Source organism: Cavia porcellus, unplaced genomic scaffold (genome assembly GCF_034190915.1).
Source record: "Cavia porcellus strain 051 isolate PalLab524CR breed Dunkin Hartley unplaced genomic scaffold, mCavPor4.1 scaffold_1, whole genome shotgun sequence".
NCBI classification, from domain to species: domain Eukaryota; kingdom Metazoa; phylum Chordata; class Mammalia; order Rodentia; family Caviidae; genus Cavia; species Cavia porcellus.
In genome coordinates, this window is record NW_026947484.1 from 76,566,492 (window position 1) to 76,586,935 (window position 20,444).

The 20,444-nt window shown below is 41.5% G+C and overlaps 1 protein-coding gene across 3 annotated transcripts in view; it reads left to right on the forward strand.

Annotated features, from left to right (window-relative positions):
• The window catches only part of Kank1 (KN motif and ankyrin repeat domains 1), a 180,767-nt gene that overhangs the window by 106,031 nt on the left and 54,292 nt on the right, over positions 1-20,444 (forward strand). For all 3 annotated transcript variants that reach the window (XM_063250301.1, XM_063250304.1, XM_013155071.3), the window contains exon 3: positions 16,951-17,070. In XM_063250301.1, coding sequence (XP_063106371.1) covers positions 17,034-17,070 — 37 coding nt within the window. In that variant the 5' untranslated portion in view covers positions 16,951-17,033. The remainder of the gene's footprint in view (positions 1-16,950; positions 17,071-20,444) is intronic.

Sequence of the window (20,444 nt, forward strand, 5' to 3'; positions counted from 1 at the left end):
AAATAAGACAAAACAATAAATCAGAAGAAAACTAAACAGAACAATATTGGATTTCAAAAACAAGACAGAAGGAAGTCAGTCAAACAATATAATAAGCATTTAGTTGTTTGTGTATCTCAGTTGCTGTGAACTCATCCTGTCCTGCAAACCAGACAGTTGCTGGGGCAGGGAGGCACGGAGCTGGTGTTCTTAATTCTCAACCCACACGCTGGTTGGCTCATAGGAAGGGCAAAGTGGCTTCTCTCTCCCTGAGCCCCTTGTGGCTTGCCCCTTGTGGAAGAGCAAACTGGCTTCTTGTAGGACTCCTCCCAGACCCAACATGGCGTCTTCCCTCAAAGTATAATTTTTAATGAGACTGATTGAAATCTTTGGTAGCTGGGCCTGGTGGCACAGGCCTATTATCCCGGCATTTGAGAGGCTGACTCAGGAGGATCAAGAGTTTGAGGCCACACTGGGCAGTATGGTGAGTTCAGGGATAACATGAACTGAATAGTGAAGCTGTCTCAGAAACAAACAAATAAAGTAAAAATACTTTCAAGCACCGGCTGTCCTAGTCTCTGAGTACCTTGTGGTACTAAGGAAACTGAGATGGTGTAGTCACTGCCCTGTAAAAGCTGAACACCCCATAGGAAGGGCTGCAGGTAGAAGTGCAGAATGGTGGGGGCTGGGGATTTAGCTCAGCGGCATAACGCCTGCCTTGCAGGCAGGCAATTGTGAGTTCGATCCCTGGTACCGATAAAAAAAAAAAAAAAAAAAGAAGTGCAGAATGGTGAGCACCGTCCACACCAAGCAGGTCTTGCTCCCCTGGACTTCAGTTTCCTATCAGTTGCAAGGAAAAAATCTCTCAAAACTTTTTAATCTTAAAATGATGTGCGTGAAAACACTGTAGAATTTTAAAGCTGAAGACATATATATTGTCATGTTTAATTTAAAATTAAACATGAGAGAGAACTGTTACCACAAAACCATGTGGATCGTTCCCGAGCCTAGTGTGACGTGGAGGCTGTGCTTTCCTGGGAGAGTAATGGAGTGTGTGTCCATGGGAGCCTCTCATTCTTGTTGTTTTGTGGGCATTTAAACCAGTAGATAGGGTGGTGACTCTGGAAAGCTCCAGTTTTATTTGAAATCACACATTACTGGCATCCACAGTATGTTTTTACTCTGTCTCACTAAGAAGAACGGGTTGCATCTCATGGCCTAGGGATACATGTAAGATGCTTGTCTTCTACTGGATTCTAGAGTATTCTTATGGGACTCATCAAATTTTCCTACTTATTACTCTCCTTTACCTCTGTTTTTATCTTTTAATTCTTCAGAGGCAGGGAAATTACATCCCCAGTTTGCTCAGAATGGTCTTCCTTTACTCCGATGGACCAGCAATTGCTTCTGCTTTACATTTCATTCTCTAAAAAGCATCCCAGTTTGCACCTTAAGTGATATGTTGTCCTTGGCTCAAGGCATAGAAAATTAAAGGAGAACCCAGCAAATTAGTGGAATTATAAAAGATCAGTGATAACTGACTTACCACTGAACTGATTTACAAAGTGCAGGTCTGTCCTAGCAATATCCCGGAGTGCAGCTTATAGATTTAAGTCAGTAGTATCCAATTATAGCTACACATCACAGCAGGCTTTCTAATGAGCTGCTAAGACTAAAGCATGTGTTTGTTCCTCCTGGCACAGACTGATAGCTTTGACACCTTCAGCAGTTTTCACTACAGCATGGCTTGTTGCAGCTTGAAGGCCGGCATTCCTTCTGAAAGCCTGACAAAGTTTGCCTTCAGTGTGAGCATATGCGTTATGACTGTATTGATCCCTTTCTGAGCGTCGTTCACCCGTGTCAGCCAACCAAGAGGATCTGTCACTCCCCTCCAGCTGTTCAGCTCCTTGATGTGAGCCGAGGGGAGGAGGGGATGCAGTTGGAGGGGTGGCCCTGTGTTGCAGCATGTCTGCTACCCTCTCCCTGCTCCCCGCTCCCCCAGAATGAGAAGGAAAGACTGAAAGGTCCAGAAGCTTAACGAGACAATTCTGCAGCCTGTATTTTTCACAGTGAAGGGAAGGGTGCTATTTTGTGCATCTGTCGGCAGTCCTTAGTATAATAAAATGGGATTGTCCCTCCTTGTTGGCATTCACGTAAAATTTATATAAAGGTCAAAGGGATGCTTTGCTACTTTATTACGTGTATTCGCAGCCTTTAGATGGCAGCACAGTTGGACAAAAAGTTCAAGGCAAGTTGTGCTTGATTAAAATCAAATGCGTAACTGTCTTTCTCTGTTGACAGCTATACTGGAGTTTAAGGTTGATCTCTGTGCTTATGTGTCCTAAATAAATGTGCAAAAAGAAAAACAAGTCAATGAGATGGAGCATTTTTAGTGTTATCTTCATTTTATTGTCCAACAAGGGAAAAGTGGCATAATACAAAGGTGTCTGTTAAAGCAGTGCTTCACTCCTGGTAGTGTGGAGTTCATAATGAAATGCAGATTCTGATCCAGGAGTCTAGAAAGAAGGCCAGCTGTCAGGCCCTCACCCCATGCCATGCAGCTGAAGGACCAGGTTGTCAGGAAGCGAATACTTCAGCTGGCTCTAACTGGAGATGTCACTCCTGTATCATGGGCAGGAGTGGTGCAGGGAGGACCCCTGGCTGTCAGGAGTGGCTGTGATACGCGTAGAGATCATCGTGGAAACCTGAGAGGGACTTTCCAGACAGCTGGAACTTGAATGAATGTCTCCCCCAGTCTCTAAAAACAAACTTCAAGTATCTCTGACAGAAGCCCAGTATCCTGCTCTTGAAAAGAATCAGAATTGGAATTCCAGTAACTGACTCCTTGTGGGTCTCTTAAAGGCTATGAAGACAGGAGTGGACAAAGAGGGGCAGGAGACTAAGGGAGAAATAGGAAGTAGGGGACTTGTCGCCCTCTCCTTATACCTCTTGATAAAGCAACAGCACTTACTAACTAGTTTGTGTGACTGTATTCTGACTGTTTAACCTCTGTGATTTCACAAAACATCATCATCTACAAAAGCAATAATTTGGATTTAGATGGTTTCTGAGCTCCCTTGATTATGAAAGCCTGCAAATAAGTTTATAATCATACAACATTATTCATAAGACATGTTTACTTGAATGTAGAGTTCAGGATGTAGCTCAGTAGTAGAGCTCTTGCCCAGCATGTGTGAGGCCCTAGGTTCAATCCTTAGTACCAGAGACAGAAGTGATTTTATTTCAATAAAGCCAACTCCAAAATAACTGCAATAGAGATACATTTTATGGCTTTCTCTATGTTACTTGATCTCTTCCTTTTTTAAAAAAACTATTTGTTTCATGATTTCAAATGTTCTAGAAATTTTTCTTTCTTTTTTTTTTTTTATTGGTACCGGGATCGAACTCACGACCATGCACTTGCAAGGCAGGCGCTTATGCCGCTGAGCTAAATCCCCAGCCCTGAAATTTTTCTTTTTGTATTACCTATTTTTGACTGTTTTAATTTCTGCTTCCATGATTCTGAAATCTGACCTTATGGTAGCAGCAATAGCTAGAACTTTCTCCCACGCTCTATGAGCGTTTTCCTTAAGCCCTCCAGTGCTTGGGGGGATGTTAGTTCCATGCATTAGTTACTTCCTCTATTGGCAGGGAGAGAAGGTTCTAGTTCCACAAAGTACCATGAGTCCAGCAGTGTTCCGGAGTTAGTGTGTTCTTTTTGTGTTGTCTTCCAGTCTTGGGACAAAAGTCTGGGGTTTATTCACACGTCTGTTCCTATGCTTGCACATCAAGCCTATATAATGCAGTGATAATGAAGTCAAAGATTTAATTCTTAAACTGGTGAATGAGAGAATTAAAACTCATAAAAAGGGCTGGAGATGCATGAGCTTTCTACTACTCAAATAGCAGAGTTCAAAAAAAAAAATCTGCTCAGTGTTCATAACTTTGCTCCATCGTCAACTGAAAATTTGACTTAAAAAACCTGTACAGGCAGAGATCAAATCACGCTTGCTTTATGTCTCACTGCAGACATGAAGAGGCCACGCTGGGTGCAAGTGAGCCCTCCCCAGACAACACACAGTTCTCGTGTTCCTGCATTGGAGCATTTGACCTCATGCTGTTTTATTTGCACAAAGTATTGTAACAGTGGCTCCAAAGAAAGTTAGTGGTACTAGCAGGGAAGGTAAGAGAAAAAATTGAGAGCTATGATTGAGTAAAAAAAAAAAAAAAAAAAAAAAAAAAATCATTGTGAAATTTGCTGAAGTCCTAGAAAAATGAATCATAAGGATACTTTTTGGGGCCTAGAACTTTTCTTATGGGAAAAAAATGTTCAGTTCTAGAACTTTTTGCTGTTAAACAGAAATTTGGAACACATCGAGTTGGACAAATGGGGCATCCCTGTATCTATAAATTTGCCCTCAGAGACACTGTTCGTAGTGCATGCAGAGGTTGAGTTGGCTTGGGAATGGACCCCAGTTTCCACGTCCCTCACATGAGGTTTTGATAAGGACATAAACTGCTGCCTTCTTTCTGGAGGACAGCCTGCCATTATCCATACTGTATGATATGTGTAGACACCATCTTTTCTTCTTGCAATTTAACCATAAGGAATTACTGGAAAAGTATACAAACTACCTCTAAGAGTATATTCACCAAAATAGTACAGTGTGAAAAATTTAATAACAATCTAAATATTTGATAATAAAGGAAGGTCAAATAAAATATGGAATGAATATGAAAGTGATACTGTGTAGCCACTAAAAAGAAAAATACTGTCTTGAAAGATGCCTAAAACAGCACATTAAAAGTTATAAGGAACATGTTTGAAAATAAGCATACATATAAGCACAGGGAACAATTGAGAAACTACGTATTGTGTGTGTGTACTGAGAATGGAACTTAGAGCCCATACTTGCTGGACAAATACTCTACCACTGAGGTGCACCCCCAACACTACATCGTGATAGCAATGAAATTATAACTGATTTTTTATTTTTCTTTTATACTTTACTATTGAGTATTCAGTGATATCACACATGTGGTTGGGGGAGAATAAAAAATTTAAAAGGGGAGGGGAAAAAACCCAGCCTTTCTGAGAGCTGAGCTGGAGGGAAAACCAGGCTCGTGTATTTCTGTGTCCCAGCGCTGGCTGGCAGGAATTCTGTGACAAGTCCCTGCTGTGTGTGGGGGCCCTCTGGGAGCAGGACCCGTGTCCTGCTGACCCATACACAGCATCACATGTGCTCTTACTTTATTAGGCAACACTGACCCAAAGGGAGCTCTGCGTTCTCTGGCCCAGGATTTAGGAGAGCACGATTTGAGAAACTTTCCCAGAGCCCTGGTGGTGGGGGTGGTTCCAGGCCAAACCAAGAGGCAAGCGGGGTTCCCAGCTGCCTGGCTACCCGGTGCTACCACTCTGCCTGTCCCCAACCTCTGCTGGGGGGTGAACCCCCAGGCTCATAGAGGCTTGTAAGGCCCCCAAAGAAAGTTCCAGGTAAGAGGATGATCTTTCTTTCCTACCTTAAAACCTTAAGTTGTTAGGCCTTCCTTCCAGTCTTGTAAAGCAGTAGGTGGAGGTTCAGAGGCAGCTGGCCTTGGCAGCCTCCGGCAGTTCCTGGGCAGCTACCAAAGGCTGTGAGCCCCTCCCCTGAGCCATGCATGTTTGCTGCAAACCACACGTTGACATGTGAGTTAGAAGTTCCAGGAGCCCTGTAAAGGTGTCCTGATACTGTTCTGTGCTTTGTCTTACATTCCCCACATCTTCAGGTAGCTGTGTGGTGAATATGTTCATGCCCAAACCGTAGAATGCAAAGAGAAGGAAAGGATGAGTGCTTCTCAGGTGACCAAGGCTCATCCTCTTAGTCACGCAGGGTTTTCTTGGCTTGCTCTTAGATTTCCTTCCATTGCATGGTGCTGTCAGAACCCGCACTCTATTCCTTTCTGTTTCTGAGACCATTTTCATCACACACCTCCTTCATCCTTGGTGAAACAGGGCAGTCTTCACGTGGTAGACACTGGTCAAGGTGCAGAGTAGGCCAGACCAGCATTTGTGCTTGTCACTAGGCCTAAGGTGCCTGAAGTGGAGATAGCGTCCACTTAAGAGGTGTAGGTGCTCTAAGACCGGCCTTGTGTGGTGGTTTTCAGATCGTCTGGGGGACTTGCCACTGTTGTATTCTAATATGCTCCCAGGTGATCTGACAACTTACCCAGAGTCCAGCTTTGAGAAACCGTGGACTAGAGAAATGTCCTATCAGGTGCTATACTTGTTAAGCCTCTCTGGTGACAGTCTCTTGCTTGTGTGTTGAAAATGTAAATTACTGCCCTGTGCTGCTCTCTAGGGAGAGCCCTGGTGCTTTTAACAGAGTTGAAGGGTAACGTTCCTCTTGGTTAGGCCTTAGGGAGCATTGCTTGCTTGCAAGTCAACCGTGGGACAGAATTTACTTCCAGGCTACAGTATCCTTATCATTGTTTTGACTCTTGACTCCACCTCAGCTTCTTGAAAATCATATCCCCCAGTGGATCCTTGTTTCTTAAAGTGTATTTTAAGTACATCTAAAAATGTAAGTATTTGTATTTCAGATGCAAATGTATTGTGCAAAGAAATACTGAAATGCCTGCTTTCTGAGAATCTCCTGTTTGCTGAGTTCCCTTTTCATAAGCATAGTCATTCATATTATCTCCTCCTCTCCCCTCCCCTCCCTCCCTCCCTCTCTTCCCTTCCCTTCTCCTCCCTTCCCTTCCCCACCCCTCTCTCTCAGTGTATGTGTGTGTGACAGAAAGAAAAACAGAGACAGACGAACAGGGAAGACTGAAGGAGGGAGGTAGGAAAAGAAATGTGCATTTCTAGTTAACTTCTTTGGTGATCATTCTACTGGTTCGGGGATTTATCCTTTAAGAACCACTGAAATCAATAAATACTTTCAAGCATAACATTTTAATCTCCTAGGGGAGCATTAAAAAATACTTGTATTTGAGTTTCAATCCCAGTGAGTAGTTTAATTTGCCTGTGATGCAGCCTGGAGAATGATCCCAAGGATCATCCAAGGTTGGAACCCCCAGGATAGAATGTACCCATAAGGAAGATTAAGGCCTCATGCAGAAAGCGGGGCCAAGCTGTCATTTCTCATACTGCTGTGTGCATCTCACCCTCTGGGGGGCTCCTTAGAATACAGATTCTGATTCCATAGGCCTGGGGCGGGGGTGAGGACCCAAGATTCTGCTTTTTAACAAATAAACAGTGCTATTGCTATTGGTCAGAGGTCCACACTCCAGCAGCAACTGGCTTAAAAAGTGTCAACAGACCCAGGTACACACCTGTCAACATGTACATTGTTGTATTTGTTTTCAGATAATGTAGAACAGAAAAAGGTAACAACAAGATTTTCAACACCTTAAATTAGAAATAATAGATATTTTGCTATTTGTAAACATCTTCTTTGCTAGCTAAAAGCTTTTGGGTTTTTCCTCTACCATTCATAGTTTTTAAAAGTTAGTGAATTAATTTTGCATTTGCAGGATGTACATATACTGATTGGCCTTTCTTCCCGTAGCTAGATCTCAAGGTTCAGTGTCTGAGTTTGAGGAGTCCTGCCTCTGACCTCCTCCTTGTCCCAGACCCAGCCTGTGAGATGCTGTTGCCCAGTAGCTCTGTAGTACTGTGGGCCCCCGTTTCAGGAGTCCATGACTGGACACTCTTCAGGGCTGTCAGGTTGCTGGCTCTGGCAAACGGCCTTCTTTCTGGAGACGTGCTCTCAGCCTGTGCTTCTGGCAGGAGCCCAGCTTTTGCCTCCTGAGTCAGAGTTGAGGTTTTCTCTGGCAGTCTCATCTTCCGGCACTTTTCCTGTTGTGCCGGAGTGGAGACACTGCCACCAGAGCCTTTCATATGGGGGAAAGGAAGAGGCAGGGCCTCCATGGGGAGGAGAGGGTTCAAGTTGGAGCTGTGGGGTCTTGCTTCCTGGGCTTGTTCCATTTTCCTAATTGAACTGGGCAGAAGAGGTTGGTGGTGTTTGAATTGGACCTTAGCCTCTGCCCTTTACAAATTGGCAAGGATGGTGTAGTGACACTTTCTCTGCTGAGCAGGGGACAGGGTCTCTCTTCTGAGCATGGCCGGTGCTTGCTCAGACTGATTTTGTACCACTGTTCTCCCAAGCATCCCTCAGGAAGAGTGTCTTCAGTCATTCATGTTCTCAGTCTGTGTGTGTGTCTGTCTGTCTGTCTCTCTCTGTCAGTACTATGCATTGAACTCAGGGCCTTCACACTGAGTTACATTGAGACAGGCTTTCTCTAACTTGCCAGGTTGCCCAGGCTGAGACCAAAGTTCCGGGCTCCGCCCTCCCAGAGCAGTGGGATTGTAGGCGTGTGCCACTGCACCCATCTAGCCGTTTCCAGTTTTTGAATGATATCTGCATGGTAGTTCTCGCACCTCTCCTTTAGTTTCCCCCTGCACCCTGGTACTTTCCTGCTTAGGTCAGTGGACAGATGTCTGCAGAACTCTTAAACGAATCCAGAAAGCACTGTGCTTGTCCCAGCAGGAAAACCCATGTCAAAGAGCAGAGCATGTTCCGAGTCACCTGCATTAAAAAGGAACAGTTTAAAAGGGAATCATTTCAGTTCAAGGAGAGCAGCATTTGAGACTTGCTGAACTGCTTGTAAGACTCGGGGAAGCAATTTGACCTGGGGTGTGCCTGGGAGCAGTGCATGCTAACCTGCCCACTTTTATTGAGTTAAAATAACATGTAAGTCTACTCACTTAGTTTTTAAGTGTACACTGCAGTACTGTAATTGTTAACTATGTAAATATTGTTGTATGACAGGTCTCTAGAATCTTTTTCATCTGCAGAATCCTTTTTTTGTTTTGCAGAAAACTATACGTTGAATAACTCCCTGTTTCTGCCTCCCTCCAGCCCCCAGTACCACTCTTCTGGCTTCTGAGTCCTTTAGATACCCCATGTAAAGGAAATCATTCAGTATTTGGTTTTGCAATTATTTGTTTTCCACTTTAGCATATGGTTCTCAAGGTTTATCCATGTTGTGCCATATGTTGTCAGGCATATACACATGGTTTCTTCACATGTGCTTCCTACCTGTAGGACAGGATTTTCTTGACTGTTACAGAAATTCATAGCAGACCATGCAGCGCCAGGAAGAAAGAAGCCAGTCCACCCCTCCTGTGAGTCAGCTGAAGCCATGCTGGGTCTGGGAGGAATACAACAAGAAGCCAATTTGCTCTTCCTGTGAGCCACACAAGCCATGTGGTGCCCAGGAAAAGAGAAGCCAGTTTGTTCCTCCTGTGAGCTGACCTGTGCATGGGCTGAAAATCAAGAAAACATCCCCCACCCCCACCCCCTATAAGCAGCCAGCTGGTTGGGAGGACAGGTTGAGTTCATAGCAACTGAGGTACAAAAACAACTAAATGGTTGTATTGATTGGTTGACTTTGCAGGCCTAAGGCTGGTAGTTTGAGCATCTATTAGGAGGATGACAGTATGCAACGTAGCAAATATGGGGATTTCCTTCTGTCTTGTTTTTGAAATCCAATATTGTTCTCACTGTTTAGTTTTGTTCGGATTTATTTTTTTTTAATGTTCTGTTTTGATTGGTTTTATTCTGTTTTGTTTTATTTGATTTTACTATATCTGATGGTATGGACAGCTATTGTGAAGATAACAAAAGATATTATGGTAGCCATTGTGGATTTCCTATTATCTTGTTTTGAAGTACCACTTTCACTGTTTCGTTTTGATTGGCTTTATTGTTTTATTTTGTTAGGTTTTAGTCTCTTTAAAAAAAAGAAAAGAAATTCACATAAGACTAATCTCAGATAAGTTAAAGAAATGAGAACTATACATTTTAAGTAACTCAAGTAGGAAAATTTTAAAAGTATTTCAAATGTAGTAAACTAGGGCCAGGGTTATAGCTCAGTGGCTCAGTACCTGCCTGGCAAATGCAAGGTCCTGAATTTGATTCTCAGTACAAAAAAAAAAAAAAAAAGCAAATACAATAGAGTAATTCTCTTGTATCTGTATGGTTACATTATTCTTTAATGTGTGAATACACAGAAGTACTGCTATTTTAACTCATAAACTGCACCAGCAGTGATTCTTTTTTAGCAAAAGCAAGATTTCACTAATCTGGTCCGTTAGGTTCATGAACTCAAGGTTAGGTTTTTGCTAATGCCAATTTTCCTTAAACCTATTACAGGTGAAACAAACATATCGTCATACCCCTACCAACCCGTGAAATTATTTTCCCCCCAAATCAACGAAAACCATGAAGGCAACCATGAAGGCAATAACTAAAGACAAAGGAACTTTAACTTTCATAGTTTTCGTTTCTTAGTCTTGCTCCCCAGACTATTACTCCTCATTTTGTTGCAGTCATTTCCATCAGAGCAGATGGTTTTCAGTTCACATTGTCCTGAGCTGGTAAACTTTCACCGGAGGAAAGTTCCCAGAAAGAAACTCAGCAAGCATCACTTTTTGCTATGTGTTCAGGAAGCCCGGCGGCTCTCAGACACCCAGCGGCAACGGAGATGGTGCAGGGAAAGAATTTCCAGGCTCCCTTGCACACTTTGGGAGACACCAGCACCCTTCTGGATGCTGCATGGGTGTGCGGGAGCCGCTGGGGTCCATGAGAGGGCAGGACTCAGCGGTGAATCAATTTTATTCTGGGAACTTTTCTTGGGGGGGGGGCTTTTCAAGTAATGCAAAAAAAAAAAGGAGAATGAGGCATTGGCTTTTTGCTTAACTAATCTATTAAGCACACAGAGAACCGAGATTCTCTTTGGTCCCAAAGCACAGATCTCTAGTTAGCTTATTTTAGAGGAGAGGTTGGGCGGGTACCTGCTTTGTTCATGTCTGTACCTGAGTGTTAAAACCAGAGCCTGGCACATAATGCACAATATCGCTGCTTCTGTTTTCTCTTTATTGTCTATATGTTAATTTCTCTAGTTTCTCTTAACTGTGTCCAAGGGATAACATTGCAAATACAGGGCCGGGGAGGTACCTCCATGGTGTAAGCACCTGCCTGGCAAGCACAAGGTCCTGAGTTGGATTCCTGTTACCAAAATAATAATAATAATAAAATTGCAAATATAGATGTTCAGACAAATGGTTTTCCTGATAGAAAAAAAATCACATTTTTTTCTACATTAGGAAAAAAAGCAATATTCAGGGAAGATTTTAATTTAGATGTTCATCCAAACTTGAGATCTCTTACCAAGTATTACCCTACTAATACCAAGGAAGTTATGTGCTGTATTTGAAGAGGCCAAATGGCATCGGGTCATATTAGGTAATTTGGCTACAAAACAACCAAGAGCTGGTCAACACCACCCCACTCTCCGTATAGTAGGAGCCAATATTAAAGATCACCAGAAGGTAATCAGATAATGAACTGCATCCAGACTTTACCTTCCAGCAAACTTTTATTGGCTACTTTTAATTAAGTTGTTGACTGTCTTTGCATCATGGTCTACAGCAATATGTGGACAGTCATATTGGATGTATAATAAATTAGCCAAGTTTTTGGATGCTTGCTTGCTTGTTGCAAGATTTACTGACTTAAATAAATAAACGAACTCTCTCTTTGTGAGTTTAGTCATATGCATTGTGCTGGGGACTAAACCCAGGACCCAGTGACATGCTAGGCAATTGCTGTGCCACTGAGCTGCATCCACAGTGGCTCTGAGTTTTTGTTGTTGTTTGTTTGGTTGGTTTTTTAGGGCACAGATATTTGTGTGTTTCTGTAGGTGTGTGTTTTCCATTTAGTTTTTGTGTCGTGGGTTCTATTTCCTTTAAGTTCCAGTTTAGCACCCGTTTCCTATGTCATCTTTGTCCTGGGCATTGGCTCTCTTTGTGACCAAGCCTTCATAAGCACACCGTGCTCCAGCCTCAGGAGTACTCACCATGCACTGTTCTTGGCTCTTGTCTCTGCATGGGCCTTTCCCTCTTCCTAGAGCAGTGGTGATAAACCTATGGCATTCGTACCTCAGCTGGCTGTTACCACTGAAAGCTCTGAAAGTTTTGCCATCACTGTCCTATAGTTTGTTGCTCTGCTTTTTCTGTTTGGTTAGTTGACTGGTTGGTTGGGATTCTTGTTTTGTTTTTTGAGGCAAGATCATGCTATGTAGTTCACACTGGTCTTTGACTCACTATACATCACAGGCTGGCCTCAAATTCAGGACAATCCTTTTTCCTCAGCCGCCCAAATTCTGGGATTAGAGGGGTGCCCCACCACATTCAGGCCTTCTGCCTTTTTTGCGATGGAAAATATTTACTCATTCTTTAAGACCTATGCCAACTGATTTCTTACTAAGACTACATTTTTCTGGCCATTACTACACTTTGGGGGCAAAGTAAGGACCCTTGCTATAGACTGCCCAGTGTAATTTTTCTCCATTGACCGAGTCTGTGTGTTCTTCCAGCACGAATGTGTGACTCTCTGCGGCAGCTACAGTGCCTTAGACTACATTATGCTTCCAGAAGACAAGCAAAATTGTGTCTGATGCTAAATCCGAGGGTGTCATAGAAGGGCAATTAAAATATTCATACAGTCACAAAAGTATTGAAAAGAAATTGCTTGCAATTCTAACAATGATTATGTTAGGGTTACAACATCAAAGCTTTTCGGCAAAAGTAATTATATGACTTTCTTCATTATATTATTAAGTAAAAATAGTATGATGTGAAGAAGAAATTCTGTAACTTTCTGTTGCTTTTTTCTTTCATAATTGTTGTTTTGAGGAGTCAAGTTCCTATTTTGATTATAATACTCTCCTTTTATCCATTTCTGAAACTCCTGTTTTTCCATTTAGAGCTTCACACCTGGCTTCAATGAGGATAGGGATTTTTTTATCCCCTGAGAAAGTGTTGGATGTTTTTAGCATCAAATGATGCTTACAAAATCTGGTGAACAGTGCTGCTGCTGAAGCTGATGCTATGCAGCCTAGGATGGAGTGACAGAAAGTCCTGAAGGACATTTCCTGTGTGTTATAAAAGCTTCTCCTCGGGCTTTTAAACGCGTGGTCCCAAAGAATAAAGCCATAAATACAGTTCTGAGGCTTTGTCTAACAGAGCTTTGAGCAAAAAGCACTTTTGCTGTAGCATCTGGATCTCTATAGTGACCAAAGTGCTCTCCCTCCAGAGCACAAAATCTCAGGGAGGAACAGGAGCATTAGTGCTAGAGCTCAGTAGCTCTTCTTATCTTTTTTCCCCTAATCTTATTAGTATATGTTTGCAGTTTTTTGGGTTTTTGTTGTTGTTGTTGTTACTGTTTTTTGAGACAGAGTCTTGCTATGTAGTGTAGACTGGCCCTGAACTCACTTCCATAGCTCAGGCGGGCCTCCCCTCAAACTCACTGGTTTCTTACTAAGAGTAAGAAGATCCTCCCCAAGAGCTGGAATCGCAAGCATGTGCCACCACGCCCAGCCATGTTGCTTAGTGTTAAGTCAGCTCTGTTACGGAACTGTGTGACCTGGTCAAGTTTTAAACTGACTATGCCTTGGTTCCCAACTTTTAAAATGGGAGAAGGGGTGGTAGTATTTTGTAGCATTGTCATGAGATTTAAACAAGGTAAAACTGTTAAGTTCCTTGGTTGTAATACAATTTTATCAATTCTAAGATGCACATTTTTTAGATCTCAACATTTGTGAAATGAGAATGTGTCTTACAGTTAATGTAATTTTTTTTTCAAGCTAGGGCTTGGACCCAGGGCTAAGCATTTCCACTATCAAGCTGCACGCCCATCCCCAATCTAACTTTTAAATAATCATTTTGTCATCATTTAATGGGTGACATTTTTAAAAATCAATGGTTCTTAAGATAATGATGTAGCTTAGAGTTTTAGATTTCCGTAACTAATAACAGTGATCAGTTAATGTCAGCAGACATCAGATCATTGTTCTCATGGTTCCAAGCTGTATGTGACATTTGATTGTTCATCTGTGCGGGAGTATATATCACACCTCAGTTTCAGGTACTTGCTTTCACTGATGTGTGCTTAAAAACAATCTAGCGAGCTGCTTTCCATAATTTGTTTCCTTTCAACCAATGTAAACTATGGATCAGTTCTTGCAGAGTTTAGATTATTCACTGTACCATTCTTGGGGAGCTACTAAAATGTTCTTCAACATTCAGTCTGTTGAAAAAAATAGAGAAGACAAAGTCTTTATTTTCTCTATTGATATGTTTTTCTAAGTCCCTTGAAAGAAGTGCTTCTTTCTATCAGCTGGCAGAACTAAGCCACCATTGTACCACTCTAGATTTACTGGTTTGCTCTTTTTTCCAAGAGAGAGAAGAGGCAGTTTATTGATCTGCAACAAAGGATTGGACTGTGGCCAAACCTTTTCTGGCTTATACAATGCGCTGACATAAGAATCTGCATGTCATTAAGAAGAACAAGTCCCCACAATTTAAGGCCACCTGTCAGACATGAACAATAACTGGGCAAAATCGATGTACAGTGTACAACTGTTCTCCTCACACAGCCACTGCTAGCATCCACACCCAGTGACGGGCGTCTTGTTATTGTACAGGTGCTGTGCTTGTAGTGTCTAATTTTAGGCTTCCACCTCCTTTTGATTTTATTATGCAGTTCTAGGGAGGATAGGAGAGACTAATTTGGATCTGTGCGGTGAAGGAGGTTCAATATTAGGGGCGAAACTTGGGCCAAAGTTTATGAAGCTTGGCTAGGAAGATTCTGGGCACTTCTCCATCTAGATCCCTTGACGGGTACTTCATTCACCCACAACGCACCAGCTTGTCTCTTCTTGCCTGCTCTTTGCCCTGCAGATGTTGAATGGTAGTGTTCACAAGCCTCTAGGAAGCAAGAGTACAAACACAGAAGGCTACCGAGGGGCCAGTAAACAGGATTAGGGATTAGGTTGCTGTCAGGGTTGGCGTTTAGCAGTATAATTTGTTGAATAATATAAAATTGAACTTTCTTTCCTTTATGTTTCGTTTCCTCCCCTTCTGCTCTTCCCAGTACCTCACAGTGGTGTTTGTAAAACTGCCCTTGTCAGACACTGATAGCCATTCGTTCCTCTTCCTGAAAGACAATTCTTGTTCTCTTACTGCCTTTTAATTGAGACCTTAGACAAAGGTTATTGCTCTCTGAGTTCAAGGCCCTGAACCTAAACTAGTGCCCCTGTTCCCTGGAGATGTTAGGTGATTGCTTCTTAGTCAAAGAGATCAGAGCAATTTGCCCTGGTGTGCTGCCAGCCAGAAGCTGGGACCAGCAGGTTTGGGACCTGTCATGGGAGTGAGTGAGCCCAGTGCTGGTTGCTGTGACTGGAAAAACCTGCAGCAGGAGATGCTTGGCAGAAGCAGCCTTTGGTGGGTGTGTTGGTGGGGTGGGGGGGTCACTAAGCTGCTTCCATGGTAGTTAGCATTGAATTTATAAACTGATTGGAGGAATGAGAAGTGTCACTAGCTCGGCACCAAGTTCTCACCCAGTGTAATCAAGGCCGCCAGCCCTTCTCTACCCTTTCCTTTTTTTTCCACAAATGTTCCCAGCTTCTTGTCATCTCCAGGTCTAGAGACTGCTAGTTTCCTTTTGTGCAGCATTTTGAAATACTTTTTCCTTTCTATGATGATTTTTAAAGCAGATAAAATCAAATTAACAATATGAGTAGAGATGTTTCTTTTTAATAATTGTTACCACAAAGGTAATAAAAGAACTGAAATGATTGCTTTATCCTGGGACTGTTTTAATTGTTTAAATATACACATACATAAAAAATACATATATATATATACACATACATATTTTTAACAAGATTTGGCTTACGATTTAATTGATAGCACTTTTAAAATCAGTATTACTTAAAATAATGGTGCACGTGAAAGTAGGCGACATTTTAGATTTTAATAGCAGGAAGATTGCTGTTAGCTGATGGCAGTGTTATCATCAGTGTGATCATCTTGTTAGTTTTTCTTTGATTAATGTACTTTTAGTAGTTTATCAGATTACTTGAAACTCTTACATGATTTCAGTGACCACATGAGAATCCAATAAATGTTTGTTTATTAATTTAGCATCCTCATGTTATTGGGATGTCATGTGGGGTTCTCAATTAAAGCTTTAATTTCCAGCTGGGGATTTATTAGGCTCACGTTCTTCTGGTTTGATGGATCTAGAGTTGATAGTGCAGGCACAATAGAAATGGAACATTTCTGTGTGTACTATTGTTTGCTTTCTTTGTCGTCATTTTTCCAAAGGCATTTTCACAGTAAATGTTAGAGCAGTACTTTTTTCCTAGCTTATTTTTTATTTGTTTTAAATTTTGTGATAACATGTCTTGTTGTAGTAACCTGAGGTAACTTCAAAATAGCCCCGGAAAACATAAAATAATAATTGTGTGGCCCAAATGATGTTTAATATTTTCAAACTGTGTGCCATGTCAGTAATTTAGAGTTTATTCAACAAAACAGTGGAAGATACTGGAATTCATTTATATTTTTAAGAAGTGTCTGACTGGATCATATGTGTGTTTTATTTAGAAAGGTGACTGTGTGGATGAAAGATGGGGTTGTGGGAAAGACTGGAGCTATCTCAGAAGAATTTGCACAAAGTTAATTTTTTCAAAAAATGCATACACTTGGGGCAAGAATTGCTTTGAAATTACAGTTGAACCAACATTTGAAAAGGAGGATGAACTAAAAAATCAGAATAGTTTTGGGGTGCTACCAAATGACGCATTTGACGATCACCCTTCTAACATAATCACTCCTGAATTTTCTGTAAGAGCGCTGTGTTTCGAGAACTTGCAGTCCTGCTAGGTCCACCCTGAGGCCTGGCTCCATCTTTATACTGAGTGGCCAGTGCAGTCTCTCCTGGGGACCTCAGTCCATCTCACACAATTCCAATTTGCTTTCTTGATTAGTGGTCATGTTTGTAAACAGAACTCCTAAGATTTAGTGCTGTACATATTTTTAGATGGCCCTTGTTGATGGTGCTCTGTTTATTGTTTCAGGTTGAATGCCTTTGAGAACTTGATGCATAAACTTTGTATGACTCCTCCCTCCTTTCCGGGTCTGTCCTTGGGTTCAAGCCAGCATGGCTCACACCACAAAGGTTAACGGCTGCACCTCAGGTAACTTGGGGGGGGTGGGGGGTGGAAGATCTGATCTGTCTTTGTTGAAACTAATTTTTATTTCTTTTTTTAATGACCAGTTAATAGCAAGTTGACTAGATAAGTAGGATTTCAAAGCAGTTTTCTATCAATTGAAGTTTTGTTGATTTTCCTTAATCTATTAGAAAAAAATTTATCTTTAGACTCTTTAGGTACTGAAATCAAATAAATTACTAAATGAATTTTTTTGAAATATTAAAAGGGAAATTCAGAATCCTGAATGCTGTTACAAGTATAACGTACTCCCCTTGCTTTTTTTTCTGAGGGATCAAATGAGAAGAGAAGAAATGGGTTTGGATGCTAAAAACCAATTTCTGGTAGCTTTTATTTGATGATTCTCACCAAAGAGAAAGGAGGGAAGAGATGGGTATATTCTACAAAGTGACTCCCAGAGACAAATATGCAATAAGCCATACTTTGAATCATAAAGACTTGTATTCTAGTTCTTCTTTGGTTATATTAAAGATCTATGTAGTTTATATAACTTACATCGCTTGTGTAAGATTTGAGAAAAATGTAATTTAGAGTTTATTCAACAGAGAGTTATTCAATAGAGAAAACATCCTCCTAAGAGATTGGATGTCTGTCCAAACAACATGTCCTGTGGTCATTCCTGTCTAGAGTTGTTAAAAAAATAATCAATAGAAAAGTGTTTGTTGGTTATAAATACGCTATTTTCAAATGTAATTAACATAAGAAAATTTGTAGGCCCCACCAAGATGGTAAGATAAAGCAGACTTCATGGCACCTAATGAGGGCCAGTTGCTCAACTTTCCTATGAGAAAAAGATAAATTATATGGGTCGTTTGGAAGTTTTAAATGTGTAGTGAATTATGTGAATTTTTTCATTTTTTAGGGATGAAGTATTATATTTGCCTATATGTCTCCTAGATACTTTGAACCCACAAAGGGTTCCCCTGTACCTCCCCCCAAAATCACTGATTTGGAATTCATAGAACATGAATAGAAATCCCAGGCAGAGGAGGAGTCAGGACAGTGGCAAGGGAAAGAAACACTTTTCATGGTCTTTGGAATAAAATACAAGCCAAGTAAAAGCAGCCAAGGAAAGTATTACAAGACAAAACTATAGCTTCTCTCAGCTGTAAAACCCATGTGAGGACTGTCGTCTCACACTGGTGGCATTGTTTAGGGTGAAAACTGGATAAGGGATGATTCACAAGTCCTTGCAATTGGACTTCCCCACTGAGTCTTTCAGTTAAATTCGCTGGGGATACGGACTTTAAAGAGCTGTTAATACTATTTGTAAAATTTATCATGATAGATTTCTGACATAAAAATGTGTAAAGGTTGTGTGACAAGTACCTAGTACACCACTCAGCTTAAGAAGTAAACCACTAGTACACGGCAGGTGGAGACCCTACTCTGTGCCAGGCACCGCTCGGTACCAAAGAGAGCAGGGAACCACATAGGCAGAAACCCCTGCCCTTCAGAAATGCACATACTAGTGGATGTTGGGGTCACTGATGTAAGGGTGGCCTTGTGAAAGAGAGAACAGGCTTCCACGAGAGGGGCATTACTTGTTCACCTGAAATGCAGTTAACTGGATATTATACTTTAACTGTTACACTTGGCAGTCTCACTCGTGTAGCCTGTGGGATTGCACCCCCATTCACCCCTTCTCCCCCCGCAGGGATACCAACTGTTTGTGCAAGTGTTGTTTTTTCACCAGAGCTTAACCTTCTGATGACTGGTACAATCTTGTATTTGTTAATTTTAAACATTTTAATGTTTACTGAATAGTATTACTAATAGTACCGCATTGTCTTTTGTTACGGTGGTAAAATAGCAAGAGCCTAAATTGCTCTTGACCCTTCCCTTACAGCTAGCTAAGAAGTAAGTGGGGATCCTGGGTTAGGAAAATGGCTATAGTGTGTTTCTTTGGGGTGAAGAAAGGGGACAATTTGCTTTTACCCAGAATCCTGTTGGCGAACTAGCTACACTGATTGATACTTCTCTAAATACTAATTAATGTTGCAAGACTTTAATTAGAGCTTGGAATTCCTTTGGAAGCCAAATAACAAGTCTTACATGTCAGATGGAGATAATAACACCTGTTCTATCTTCTTCACAAAAGAATTACAAGGAAAAAATAAAACAATAGCTATAAAAACACGCCCACTCCCTTGCTAGGGGTTGAATCCAAGGTCTCCACACTAAACTATGTCCCCAGCCTCCATTTTTCCCTTGTTTATTTTTTATTTTGAGACAGGGTCTCACTATGTTGCCCAGACTGGGCTTGAATTTGGTGATTTTCATGCAGAAAATTTCTAAAGTATATTAAAATTTTAGTTTATTCATATCAACATACCATTAATTTGTATAATAGAAGACAGATCACTCAAATGCACAGTCTTATTTTCAACATTTCCTTTTCATCTTTGTCAGATGAATGAACAAACACAGGCTCAGTAAGTCTTCATACATTTTAGTATTGAGTCAGTTGGATTTAACCTTCTTTTCATTTTTCCAAGTCTTCACTGAAAATAGTTTTCAAATTAATATTTTCAGCTACTATATAATGTTCCTTACAGTGTGCCTTACAGTTGAGTTACTCCCCTTTTTTTGTTTGGCTGTTTGAACTGAAGGATTCCATGCTTTCCTCATTTAGATGATGATGTAGGGAACATCCTCTTGCCTGGTCATTTTTCTCCTCCTTTTTGATTATTTCCTGAGCATAATTTCACAGAAAGCACAATTCTTTTTATGGCATTAGAAACTGTTGTGAGCTTGAGTTATGTTACTCTAGCCAGTTATTTGGATCTAGGTTTTGTCTCTGAGCTGATCTCAAATGAGGTACAAAGGCCACTGATAAGGTGGGGTCAATCACGCAGCTCCACAGACTCCTACATGGCAGGCAATTCCGCAATACTGTGCAGACCACTTGGTTGAGTAAATATTGTTTCTGGGCAGGAGCATTTCTCAAACAGAACCCCGAGCCCCCTGCAGCGAGCCTGCCAGCAGGAACTGTGTGCCAACCATAGGCTGCTTTGCCCTGACTGGTCTGGCTGGAACCAAGCAGGTGTTTTGAGCCCACTGGTAATCAAAGGAGGGCAGAGGTGGTAAGTTTTAGACCTGTCATCTGGTTGGCCTTACTGGAAAGGCAGAGCATGGACTGATTAGAAAAGGCTGCTTTCATTCCTGGATGTTTTTTGTGACTTCCTAGTATAGCAGAATTAAAATATGTGTTGTTAGTTGTGCTTTGTATTCTTACCTAAGTAAGTATGTCTTGTCAGAAGAGCTGAGAGAGTAAAACAGAGTTGTCTAACATAAAAACAGGGAAGAACTGGAGTCCGGTGCGGGGTTGGGGGTGGATT